The sequence below is a fragment of the Oncorhynchus gorbuscha genome, linkage group LG26 (assembly GCF_021184085.1).
Source record: "Oncorhynchus gorbuscha isolate QuinsamMale2020 ecotype Even-year linkage group LG26, OgorEven_v1.0, whole genome shotgun sequence".
Lineage (NCBI taxonomy): Eukaryota > Metazoa > Chordata > Actinopteri > Salmoniformes > Salmonidae > Oncorhynchus > Oncorhynchus gorbuscha.
In genome coordinates this window covers 34,504,623-34,517,837 of record NC_060198.1, presented here as the reverse complement: position 1 = coordinate 34,517,837, position 13,215 = coordinate 34,504,623, and the positions used below count along the sequence as shown (strand labels likewise).

Below are 13,215 nucleotides of genomic sequence, written 5' to 3'. Positions count from 1 at the left end.
CTCTACACCCCACTCCTCCATTCATACCAAGACATGGAATTACTTTGACACAGCTGGCGAGAGAGAACATAATGTTGCACAAGCGTGTCACTGCTATGTGTATGTTTTGAGGTGGTATGTGAAAAGCGAATGACAGGTTCTCATTTATAATATATGCCATTTAGCAGACGCTTTTATCCAAAGCGACTTACAGTCATTTCAATCACGATTCTGTATTACTAAATACAGTAGGCTACACCGCTGCATTAAGTATTCAGTGTGAATGTTTAATGCGAGTATAACCTTACGCAGTGGAGATCTAAATACAAATGAAATAAACTAGACACTAGACCATGTTACTGCCTGCAATAATGTGCATGGTAATCAGTGGGAATCATTCATGTTAAGTGAATGAAAAGTAGGCTAGATATTAAGTGGAAATTTTAAAATAAATAAAGAGTGGAGGCGGGGTAGGGAGGGCGGAGACAGTTGTTTATATTCGTGTGTCTGTAACTCGTCAACTCTTCTAGTGAGCAAGAAGCAAGATTCGCTATTACAACCTAGTTGCACTACTAGGTAACAATATTATATAAATAAGCGAATATATATAGGTTCTGATTTGAATCCAATAAGGCCGAGGATCAAGGAAAGGAGTGTACAACATATTTTAAGTGAATCTCCTTATGTGATTTTAAAAGTTGGACAAAAATAAGAAGGTAGGCTAGATTATGAAATAAGAACAAGTTGTTTCACATAGGAAACCGGCGGAAAGCATATCCTAGTATAAAGACACAACGCGCGCAGCAGAGTGGTGACCTGGCCAGAGCGCGATGTTTGGAATGATAAAGAATTCCATTTTCGGGAACACGGAAGAAACGGACTACAAATTGCTCAGCAGCGAGACCAAGGTAGGATACACCTTGACCTGTCAGTTTCAACTTTAGAGTGTGTGTGTCTGTCAGTCAAGCATTGCATCACTTGGTCGCGCGCGCCACTGTACACCTCCGTCTTGTTTGGTGCATAAAACAACTGGTCATTACAGACAGATCTCTTCAGTATCTCGCAATTTCAAAAGAAATTCTAAGACAGTTTTAGTTTGTTACTCACTTTGGTTGCAGTGAAACTAGCCTATTGGCCCGAGCCTACCATGATCTCAAGAAAAATTTATTTTGATTATCAGCAGGCCTGTGTATTATGCATTTTATGGGTTATGTAATGCCAATACCTTTAAAGTGTTTGACCTTTTGAAACCAACCATTATTAATTACACCTTACCTCCTGACACCTGTGAGCTCACAGTAGAGGGTGGGGGCAGATCTCTGTGTTCCCTATGACCTCATTAGTGGCACCACTGTGTATACTGCTACACTGACCCTACAGCTGACAGACACATCTACAGACATTGGCCTGACAAAAAGACTGATCATGAACCTGGAACTAAGTCAATCTATAACATGCAACCAGATGACCAAAAAGACTGAGGAATAGGAAAAAGACACTATCAATAGGCACATGAGTGGCCATTAAATAGGCGATAGGCTATTAGCAGTTTTGAAGTCAGTTAGTGCTAAATCTGTTAACTTCACTCGAAACTAATGATCACACTGAAATCTCACACAGACACACGATCAGAGGAAATCTGAGAGGAGTCTGACATCATACACTCGTAATTAAAACTGAATACAGATGAACTGTCTACACACACACACACACACACACACACACACACACACACACACACACACACACACACACACACACACACACACACACACACACAGAGCTTGGTGGGCCCTCATATTACAAATTGCTTAGAAATGGAAGGAGATGGCTTTAAAGCTAGAGTCCTTAGTAGTTACATCCAATTTTTGGACTTATAAATTAATGATATCTACACATTGATTCTTGAAGAATATAAAATAAATTCCCCATGAGCTTGGTTCAACTGTCATACCCCATCACCCCAATGTTGGTAAACAACGTAAATGTAAACAAACACTATATAGCCTCAAAACATGGTTAAAACTATCATTTTGGTATCATGGATGGTCAGTCCTTGTGTCCTTTCTCTGTCTGTGCATTTAAGAGCGGTTACAAAACAGAGGCGGGTGATATTCTTTTTATTTTCATGTTTTTGTCTTCTTCCCAGTATTGATATTACGCAATGTTTTAATTCCTCTGAAATGATCTTACTTGGCACCATGAATTGTTTAGTAATGACAAGACATTTGATTAGATGGACGAGTTGACAGCACAATATGCTTATTATATAATGACAGCACATTGTCTATTTCTTGATACACAAGACAGGCTCATACTCCATGCCAACTGAATGGTTACAGAGGCCATAGTTGTCATGTAAGATTGAAATGTCAACTTCTCTGTGTGAGAGGTTCACAAACTTCCCATGAGATTGTGTGGTGACATTCAAACCAATTAAAACCTTTTGTTTAAAAGTTTGAAAAAGAAAGAGAGCGGGTTGAATATGAAATGAATTTCTAATATTAGCACATCCACAATAATTATGGCCCATATATACCCAGCTGAGACACAGAGTAATTATTAAATACGAAGGTTGCAGGATTCCAGCTAAGCACACACACTAATTGCACCTTTAGACTGAACTCAGGAACAAAGTGTTCAATTATTGCTGTTGGAACATGTCACCTACATGTATTGTTAATGTTGGTCACAGTGACATATACCGTGGGCTCCAAAGTATTGGGACAGTGAATTTTGTTGTTGTTTTGGCTCTGTACTCTTGTACTTTTGGATAATTTTAATCTAAATAAGAATATAATGTTTCCAAATACTTAACTTTGTAATACTTTAATGCACATATAAGTGAATTTGTCCCAATTACTTTGGTCCCCCAAAAGAAGTGCTGTATCTAAATGGTTCACCCAACATGGATGAAAATACCCTCAAGAGGACTATCTGCACTTTAACCTCATAGCCAGTGTATCATTTCAAATCCAAAGTGCTGGAGTACAGAGCCAAAATAACCAAAATTGTGGAACAACACAATGGGAATGACTATGCAGTGGGCCAGTTGACACCAATGACACATCATAGTAAGAAAACGTGTTAAAGATATGGCATTACTGTCATCCCATCTTGACTGTAGTTATGTCTTATGAGTTTTAGACTTACATTTATTCCACAGTCACAAGGATGGGTTGCAGCCACAACGCCTTCATCAATATGAACACCAAACACTAGTCAGAAGCACTATGAACGAGTTCTCGACATCCCAATTAGACCAGCTGTAGTGTCGTGGCAAGGAAACAAAACACAAAGCAGATTTCATTTCTTTAGGAAAACAACCCTAATATTGGAAACAAACATTATTATGTTGTCATCCAGTCCTACTTTTAAATAGTGTTTTCAGTGCATAATGTAGTATTTACATTGCATTATATGTCTAGTCATGTAGCAGGCATTCACATTCAGCGTGAGTGATTTTAAAACAAGGGATAACTTAGAGGAATGGATCTGAACAAAAAAATTGGTGCTTTCAAAAATGCGGCCTTCGCAAAACTGATTTACTCAAGACTGGTTATGGAATGAGTGATTATTGTGAAACGTAACATTCCGCTGTTATTTAATGGTTGATATTTCTCAGCATAAGCCTTCCTCTTAGGACAAGTATATCATAACATGTATACGAACAGGCAGCAAGTCAGTGAGTGTGTGTACACACCACATTAACCTCACTCTGCCATGTGTGTGTGCGCGCGCAGCGCCTATGGTTTGGTCTTATGTAAGAACAGGCATCTTTGTCCCATTATTCTCTTTAGGCTTCATTAAACACTGCGGGGCCCTGAGAGCAGAGCAGGAAAGAACTGGAATCAAATCAGCGTAATATTTTTGATCTAGATCCTTTTCTAGGGGCATTTGGCTGTCCTCTGTTCATTTCCACTCCAAGTGTTTCACCGGCATCAGTGAGCACAGATTCTGCCCATTGCATATCGCCAATCACTGCACCCCCAGCCCCAAACCCTCTAACCCCCAAGTAGTGTGTGGCGTCCTTCCCTCTGAACAGTTTGTCAACGTGTGTCATTGGTGAATCACGTTTTGCCTCCCGCTCTCTTCCCCAGGAGGGGGTCAGCTATGAGGTGCGGAGGTACGATGGTGCAAAGTATGCCTCAGTGAGCTCAGAGGGGCGGACCTTTGACCAGGTGACAGGGGAGCTAGTGAGGAAGCTTCTCGTGTACATTGGGGGAAGCAACGACCAAGGTGAGCCAATCAGAGAGCAGGGCCTGTCCTGTCAGTGAGTGGACTTGATATGTGGACACATATTTAATGAGCCTTAAGCTCATAAAGATCTAGGGGCTCGACTCAATCCATATTGCTGAAGTTCATCGCTATAGCGCAATTGAAATTTAAAGGACATTTCCTGATTGAGCCGACATATGCAGCGTTTACCATGAATGCGGAAACATTGCCTTTAAATTTCGAACTAACCTCTGTAGTGCAGGTCTTAAGCACTACGGATTGAATTGAGCCACCGATGTAATGTGCATATCTGAAAGTATTGAATTGATGTAAGCAAGTAATATGGTGAAAACTCTTCCTAGTCTACAGAGGATTTGATAGTGTTATTACCATGTTACTGGCACATATTCAGTACTTTCAGATCTTCAAGGGTGACTGAAGAAGTGTCTACTCTGTTTGATGCTAGAGGTCAGTTTGAAACTGGGCCTAAGAGGATGCAATGAACTCGATGCACACAACACTGTTGCAATAAGTTGTCTGCTATCCCCTCTATCTGTCCTCTGTATCTTTGTTTTCTAAGGGGAGGCAATGGGGACGACAGCACCGGTTATCATCACAGTATATCCCAGGGACGACGGTGTGATGTCACGCCGTTTGGTGGTTAGCCTCAGGATTCCTACCAACTACCAAGTCAGTCCCCCTGTGCCCATCGACAGTGCCATCAGAATCGAGGATCGACCCGGCATGACTGTCTACTCACTGTGGGGTCTCCATGCAGTCTTCACCTCACTTTGTTCTTGAATTCTTTACGATAATTGTTTTATTTAATATTCATATTCAATGATTTGATCACATATCCTCTTTATCTCTCCTATCCACCTACCCTTTCTTTTCACAGGCAGTTTGGAGGCTTCGCAGGGGAGACTGAGTACCGAGCAGAGGCCTCTCGCCTAACCAAAACTCTTGGTGAGACTGCCCCATTTCAGCGGAAACAGTACTTCTGCTGCACCTACGACCCACCAATGAAACCCTACGGCCGACGCAACGAGGTGTGGTTCCTACAGGAGGAGCCATAAGGGAAGCATTAAGACCGACTCTTAATAACCTATAGTCACTTCCTCTCCTTCGTCTTCATTGATCACTCCACATCTGGATATTTATCCCCAAAAAATAGGATATGTGAACATAATATGGCAACAAATCAGTGCAAATGAAGGAGAGGTGATGCAAAGAAGTGTATTAGACTATTGAAAGGTCATAAAGGGGAGGGATGGGCAGCGGGCTACATAGTTACTGGTCCAAAGTAGTGCAATAGTATGGTACCATTATCAGTAACTGGATATTAAGTGGCCTGGGGTAGGAGCCACTAACCACAATGTACCGCTGTGTGTTATAGGTGGTACATCATTAAGTTCTTCATTTTGTACACCCAGGGTTTGACACTCCCCTTAAAACATGCTTCATAGTGCTGGGAAGAAAAGCACATTAAATCAGGCTGTACACATATCACAATTCAGCAGTCTAATTAAATGATGCTTCACTTCACACACACCATAAAAACAAAATGACAGTTAAGTATTCAATAAGTAAATTAAGTTTTAAAAAGCACAATTCCTTTTCCCAAGGGAGGGGATTGGAAATAAACTAGGAATTGAGCCATAGAGTAGTGATAGTCAAATGTTTTCCTGAGTATGAATTAGTTGGTGGGGAGGGTATGAAGGGGAAATGTGTTAGTCATTCCTTAAGTGTTATCATTTGAGATGTCTAATCCTTCTGTGATGATGACATGAAAACTTTAAGACAGCAGTTGTGTGTAGTGAATGTTTTGGCGTGCTTGTATTTGGAGTCTTTGAATTGTAATGTTAATTATTATGATTCTTGAAACTGTATTTTGAAATACCTCTGTATGGTGTGTGATTTTCTGTGAAAATATGAAGTGACGATATCGTCAGGATTTGATAGCGTTTTATATCATAATGTTATTCAAGATATTACTAATACGATTTTTTGTGCAATACTGACATTTCCTTTTTTGTTCTATACAAACAAAAGAATGCTGAAAATACTGGCACACCACTGTTTTGGATAAGTTTTACATAAACATTTATTTATTAGATTTTGAATCAATATAAAGAACTCAAAATAAGGAGTATGGTTTACAAACAAAATATTTCAGACATTTGATTAATTTAAGCAGATAATTAAAACCAACCAAACCTCTAACCTAAAACTAGTACAAAAATGTCCTCTCTATGCACTCTGAGAAAATAGCAATTATATGGTCTGTTAGTCACTACAACTCAGTTTAATCAGGAATAAATTAGTGGTTTTCACAGGTTAATTCGTCACAACTGCAAGAAAGCACTGTGTAGCGGGCTAGCGGCTAAATAAATACATGGCCTAGTAACCCAACACTTGTGTAATTGCACAGAGTAGGGTTTTGGTTTCAGCCGGGCTTTGCATTCATCAATACAATATACAAGGTTCGACTAGGACATGGGTTATTCATGTGACCAGTTATCATCTCTAGGCTCAACACAAGTTATTTGTGAGATCTAGGAACATTGCACATTACCAATAATCTCACATATGTAGCGGTACATGTCAGTGCTCCATCCAATTGCCATATTCAAACAACATGCACTTCTTTCCTTCCTTCAATAAAAAGCCAGAAATAATCTAGAAAGGTATGGTGTGCAATGAGAGCACTGGGAACTTCAGCTTTCATTCAAGGCTCTCTGGAACAAACTTAAACCACGCACCAACACAATGGAAACACTTACTGTGAACGTGAATGTAAAAATACTTTAAAATACTAGTAGGAATAGAAATTGTCGTTTTGTTAATAAGCATCAACATTTTAATTGAAAATGGTTATAAAATGTATTTTGGTAATAAACCTCTAGATTTAAAAAATGCTGTAAATATTTAATGCCTATACATTCCCCATACTGCCCATCACATGTTCCTCAACGGGGCAGTTAGAAACCCTTCCCTAAGTACAGGACAGTTCCACATTCTAACAGATTGAGGGAGAGAGAGACAACCATGATAACTGAAAAGATTGAATACTTATCTGTTAAGTGAATAACCATTTACTTGGCAATTGACAAAATAAAATAAACTGAGTGGGAGGGGGTGAAATAAAGCTTTACTCATGATTAAAAGGAAACATTCATCATTTGAAAATGTCCCAACATTGTTGTGCCTCAAAATTATTTGTGTGAATTGCCAGAAAAATAATATTGCCTTTTTGTCAATGTAGTACTTCATACTTTCCTTTCCAGTCTAATAATTATCATCCCCTTAAAAATTTGCTGTTACATTTATTAGGGGATGATGGTTATTGAGCTTTAGTTGTTCTTCTTCTCTGGATAGCCTGGGTAAGGGGCAGGAGGAGCTGAAGGTGCATAGGGAGGAGGCTGTTCCTATGTTGGAATAAACAGGGATAGAATATCTTCAAAACGCTGAACTAAAAACATCAACACAGCATAAAGTGCATGCACTGACTGGACATGGAGAGAATAACAGGTCCCTTACCATGGGCATGTAGACATTGTGGGGGTTGTTGGGGTTGAAATAGGCACTGCCTGCTGCCTCTGCTGCCTTGGCATTACCTGAGGATCAAGGAGAGAAATGAGGGGAGAATAATGTACAGTAACTAATACAGAAGCACATGCTTCTGTAGAGTAACTGTAGAGTAGGAGAGACAATGGAGCACACTTAGCACAGTATATTGCAGCAGGATACTCGTGATAAGACCTCTTCCGGACAGAATGATGCACACATCCAACTCTATTTCAATTCTCCAAAACCCACAAATAGACACACAACTGACATGTAAATGAGGCGTACTGAGTTTAGAACAACTGGGTTGTTTCATGGGGTAAGGGAGACTAGGGGTGAGAGGTATTTTGTTTGTTTCTCCTTTTTAATATGATGTGTACCATTTACGACATCAGCACTCCTTTCTCAGTGCCATGCGTCATGTGCTTCATATTGAGGCAGACTGATGGGATCAGACAGATGCAGCGATGCAGACATACAGAGAGAGAAAGGGAGACAAACCTGCAGGGGGAGCAGCCCAGTTTTGGGGGGGGCCCAGGATAGGGGGGGAGGTGGGGCCATGTAGGCAGGGGCAGATGGGTACATTCCTGCAACACACGAGAGAATACCCAAAATACTCATAACAGCCTTGGGGACACATCTTTACTTGAATAGTTATAAATATTGACACCAATCAATAAAATTCATAACAATGGAGGCGTTATTGAAAATGTTTCCGTATTTAAGTGTTATGCAATGTCTAATGTAAACTTAAATCTCCTAGCATCACAGCATTTGATTCTCAATTATTATGACCCAAACCTGCATAACATACAAACAGTTTTATAGTGATGATAAAGTTCTTTAATAACAAACCTGCGGCTGTCATAGGGTAGGGATAGCCCATGTTGCCTGGGGGAGGCTGGTAGAAACCATTCTGCTGGGGTGGGGCTTCATACGGGTAGTTCTGAGGAACAGGTGGTGGGCCGTAGCCATTCATCACTCCAGGAGAGGGATAGCCAAAGGAGGCACCTCCGTTTTGAGCAGGAGGGGCACGAGATGCTAAAACAAAGTTGAGGGTTAATCCTAAAATACAGACTGGACTAAAAGAGTAACATGTATAACAAATATGTAGCCTAACAAATATAACAAACTTTGACTGCATTTTAATTAATGAAACATGTACGATATAAACTTGAGTACAGCAGATACTGTATGTTAAATGACAAATAGGCTCTGTACTGACAAACATGGCAGTGATGAAATGACTTACCATTTGTTGCCAGTTTGAAGAGGTGCTGACCTAACTCGATGGCTCCCCCACTGGAAAAAGACATCTTGAAGCTAGCTTGGCCTTCCCAGCCTCCTGAAACCAAAGAAATGAGTGTCAAAACATCGATGAGGACTGTGGTCTTTGCATTCAATTACACGTCTGATATTGAATTATAATCAGTGCTTTGGAGGAGATGTCACACTTCGATTTCTATGACTGCTGCTAAACACTACTATTGCTGCTGGTATAAACTCTGACACATAGACATTGTAAAGTAAAACGAGATTGTGGTTTACAGACTGATGTCAGCCTCGGAAAATATCTGGCCTTGGCAAATCACACTTGCGTCATTGATTCACTTCTGCATGTATTCCTAGGACACATCAGGCCATACCTGGGACTGGAGGCCATGAACACTTTGCATGCTCTACAGTTATTTCCTCATGATGGTGTTGAATGCTATGGGAGGACTACAAACTGCTGCCTACCCCCAGCTTCAGCAGACACTGTGCCCCTGATGTAATTGGCGGCGAAGACTGGCTGCTCAATGCTGCAGCCCTTCATCAGGTAGTACGGGAACATCACAGACCCCAGGCTGTCCTTGGCATTACTTGACACAAACACCAACTGAAACGAGGACAAACAGAGAGAAAGAGGGCAATGAGATGGGACGTAGAGCAATGCTAGTCCTCCAGTTTGTGATACTCATCGTTTGATGTGACGCAGACAGGATGGCGTGAGTGGTGATACAGAAGAGTTTTTATTTGTATTTAAAAAAAAACTTTTACCCCTTTTACCCCTTGTAGCTACAACTACCCTACGGACTCAGGATGGTCGAGAGCCATGCGTCCTCTGAAACACGACCCTGCCAAGCCACTCTGCTCACTTAACCCAGCAGAACCAATGTGTTTGAGGAAACACCATCCAGCAGGTGACCGGCCCGCCACAAGGAGTCACTGGAGCGCGATGGGACAAGGGCATTCCGGCAGGCCAAACCCTCCCTAACCTGGACGACGCTAGGCCAATTGAGCGCCGCCTCATGGGTCTCCGGGTCGAGGTCAGCTGCGTCACAGCCTGGGATTGAACCCGGGTCTGTAGTGACGCCTCTAGCACTGCGATGCAGTGCCTTAGACCGCCACGCCACTTTTGATGTTGAGTCTTTTCCCAACAAAATTATGTTAGATATATAAGTTAGCCCATTAAAGCTTTTGTGCCGAATACATTAGGTTGTTACAGGTGTCAAGCTTATGGGCATGTGGCAGCAGTGTGTAGGAGGGACGTTCCTAGATGTGAGAAGAGTGCAGAAGGGCATGAGACAAAGGAATGTGTAGCATTGGGGAAAGTAGTGGTATGTGTTAATTGTAGGGGGGCTGGAGATCAGAAATGTTCGGTGCGAGAGGCAGGTTGAGGTTTCCAGGGTTAGAGTAGTGCAGAAGTTGTCGTATGCTAAGGCACTGAAGAAAGTAGAGGAAGATGGGTCAAGGGGGAGGGATCCTGAAAGGAGTGGTGTGAGTAGTAGAACAGTACCAGTACAGAGGGATAGGCTAAAAAGTTATATGTTTCAGTAAGATTGGATTTTTAGCATTTATAGCAATGGTTATCAACTGTACTGCAGGTATGGAACGTAAGTCGCAGAAAATTGAGGTTGTGGTGGCAGCTGCAGAGATGTATTTGGGTGTGTGAGACTTGACGTCAGAAGAGTTACAGGATGTGTTCAGTGGTGGTTTCCCATCTTTTCAGGCTGTTGAACTGAGGTAGGACTAAATAGATTTAAATAGTGGAGCAGGGTGGTGGGTTTTTAGTGAGTGCAGGGTTAGATGGTAGGGTATTTGTAGATTGTTTTGTATAGATTTCTTTAAGCAAAAATTATATATTCCAGTCTAGTAGGTGACAGTAATGCAACATTTATTGGATGCCAACCGCTATTAAAGAAAAATGATTGTCTTCCAACAGGCACACAGGACCAGCATGGTCAGATAATAAACATACCCTGTATGGAGTGAGGTAAACAGTCCCTTTCTTGGTCCCCCTCAGCAGGTCTGTCTTGCTGGTGACATCACTGAAGGACAGCTCCACATTCTTGGATTCCCTCAACACACTAGTGGATGATACATGTTCAGTTTAGGCATGTGTAGTGAATTTACAGACAAATAGGTATAGTATGTATGATAGGTCCTCCATAGGTCAAATACTGTCGCAGAATCGAGCGTCAAGGAACATAGTGGGATTATGTATGGTCCACATCATTTCACATAGGCCTACTATTGGCATTTCACATACTGGTTAAATCTAATACTTCCAGAATGTGCCAAATCTAACTATTATGAAAAGTTCTTTATTCGTATATTTCCTAAGTTCCTGTTACTTTATCAACTTCCTAAAACTGTCACACCGTTTACTTTAGACTCAGGTGGTAGTAGAGGCGGGCGGGCTCACTCTCTTTGTTGACTTTGATATATCCTCCCTGGAAAACAAACTTATTTAGCTAGCTTACTTGTACATCTAGTTTTACTAAAGTAAGAAAATATATCTAGCTAACGTTAGCTTTAATACGTTCCTAAGGCGTAATGATGACTGACTGACTTGGTACTTAGGTAGCTTTTCCTGCCAGCAAGGCCAACGACAACGCTGACTGAGAGTTAGCTAACAGTTAGCTAGCTAGCTAAAAATAATTAAACCAGCTAGCTAACGACGTTAGGACTACAAAATAGCGCTTGCTGAATGAAAAAAGCAACCCAAGTAGCTAACTGACATTGGCTAGATTTAATTAACACTATGTACGGAAGCAATCTTGCTAGCTAACATTACCATAACAGCTAACTAAGCTACCTTTAGAAAGTGAGCTTCGTGGCGATTAATGATTCACTAACCTCTCGCCGTTGTTTATCAAAACTCCTCCGTTTTGAGAATGATTTTGATTTAAAGCCATGTTCAGATAGTCTAATGTACTCTTCGTCAGGTACAGCTACACACTGGAAATAAGAGGAATGCCCCAAAAACCTCAAAGTGTTACGTCACAGGATCAGCTGTTTCATGTGCTGTGACTGCAATGTTCTGTTTGCCAACATTGTTTCCCATATTGTCAACAAGCCTTTGAATTGAGATTGTCATATAAATCTAGTGTGTTGAGGTTAGGTAGGATGTTTGAGATTGGTTTGGATGAAATAATACAGCATTGTGGTTGTGAAGAGAGCTGAGCAGGCCTAAGGAGTGTAAATGCTTTTCATATATGATTAATTATTGCTTAAATATCATCCATTATTTTATGTTTTTATAGAATGTGCTTCGAGTTTGCCTCTCAGTCATAGTCCAATACTAGAACATCTAATGGGTGGCTATATATTCCAAATTGGGTTATTTAATTCTACTTGTACATCCAACACATGTAATGGAAAAGCTAGTAGGCCAATTGTGTAATCAGTTTATGACTCATGAGTCATGACTTATGTATGGTCCAAAAAAAGGATGGAATACATAAAAGAAAACTACATGTGAACATTTTCTCATCACTTAGTTTAACTATGTGTATATCATGTCCATTCCACTTTTAACTGACATGAGGCATGTCTCGTCTCAGTGGGACAACTTTTAATTTAGCTGCAATTATGTGGATCACATGAATTTACAAGTAATCTTGCTCTACGATCTTCCTCAAATTGCTACATGCAAAAAGGAGACTTCCAAGCGTTGTCCTATATAGATATTTGCATCATGTTCTGTGTCTGCATTACATGGGGGACAATGCCATGCATGGGCACAGTGACAGTAGGCCTACTGAACACAGTGTTTATAGAATGAAGATACAACATTCTATTTAATTTTGTGGCTTCCAATATGTAGCAAGAAGATGGGCCTGGCTATGTAATAAAATAAGATAGTTCTTTATTAATCCCCAAAAGGGCACATTTGATTGAACCAGCCAATACATAACACCACCAATAAATACACAATAAAACACAACAAAGGACACACTGACATTAATAGCAGCACATGATCAATGAATATAAGTGCTCATGTTAAAAAGCCTCATAGCATAGGGACTGAGAAATGAGCATGGCAACTGTGAGAGAAGGGAAGGGGATTGAGGTTGTTATGTAATATTTGCATTTACTGACCCTGAGGTGAACATTAATTGCCTAGTATTGTATGCAGAGTGCAAATGTGCCATACACACCTTCACTTTACTTTGACCTTTTAAT

General features: G+C 40.7%; 1 protein-coding gene and 1 pseudogene across 2 annotated transcripts; one reads left to right on the top strand and one right to left on the bottom strand.

Moving 5' to 3' along the window:
* The first annotated feature begins 476 nt into the window (after window positions 1-476).
* LOC124015630 (heme-binding protein 1-like) lies at window positions 477-7,390 on the top strand. Its single transcript, XM_046330994.1, has 4 exons — window positions 477-887; window positions 4,080-4,218; window positions 4,778-4,958; window positions 5,096-7,390. Exons 1-4 carry the CDS (start codon window positions 810-812, stop codon window positions 5,271-5,273), a joined length of 576 nt encoding a protein of 191 aa, XP_046186950.1. The 5' UTR covers window positions 477-809; the 3' UTR covers window positions 5,274-7,390.
* On the bottom strand, window positions 6,284-12,077 carry LOC124015629 (annotated as a pseudogene). Its single transcript, XR_006835200.1, has 8 exons — window positions 11,887-12,077; window positions 11,006-11,114; window positions 9,505-9,643; window positions 9,017-9,109; window positions 8,620-8,805; window positions 8,266-8,351; window positions 7,738-7,814; window positions 6,284-7,625 (listed from the first exon to the last, which is right to left on the bottom strand). The product of XR_006835200.1 is annotated as a WW domain-binding protein 2-like (transcript).
* Between the last annotated feature and the right edge of the window lie 1,138 nt (window positions 12,078-13,215).

Coding starts and splice junctions, on each gene's coding strand:
- LOC124015630 (XM_046330994.1), top strand. CDS start 810: ATGTTTGGAATGATAAAGAATTCCATTTTCGGGAACACGGAAGAAACG. Junction 888..4,079: donor TGCTCAGCAGCGAGACCAAG/GTAGGATACACC, acceptor TCTCTTCCCCAG/GAGGGGGTCAGCTATGAGGT. Junction 4,219..4,777: donor TGGGGGAAGCAACGACCAAG/GTGAGCCAATCA, acceptor TTGTTTTCTAAG/GGGAGGCAATGGGGACGACA.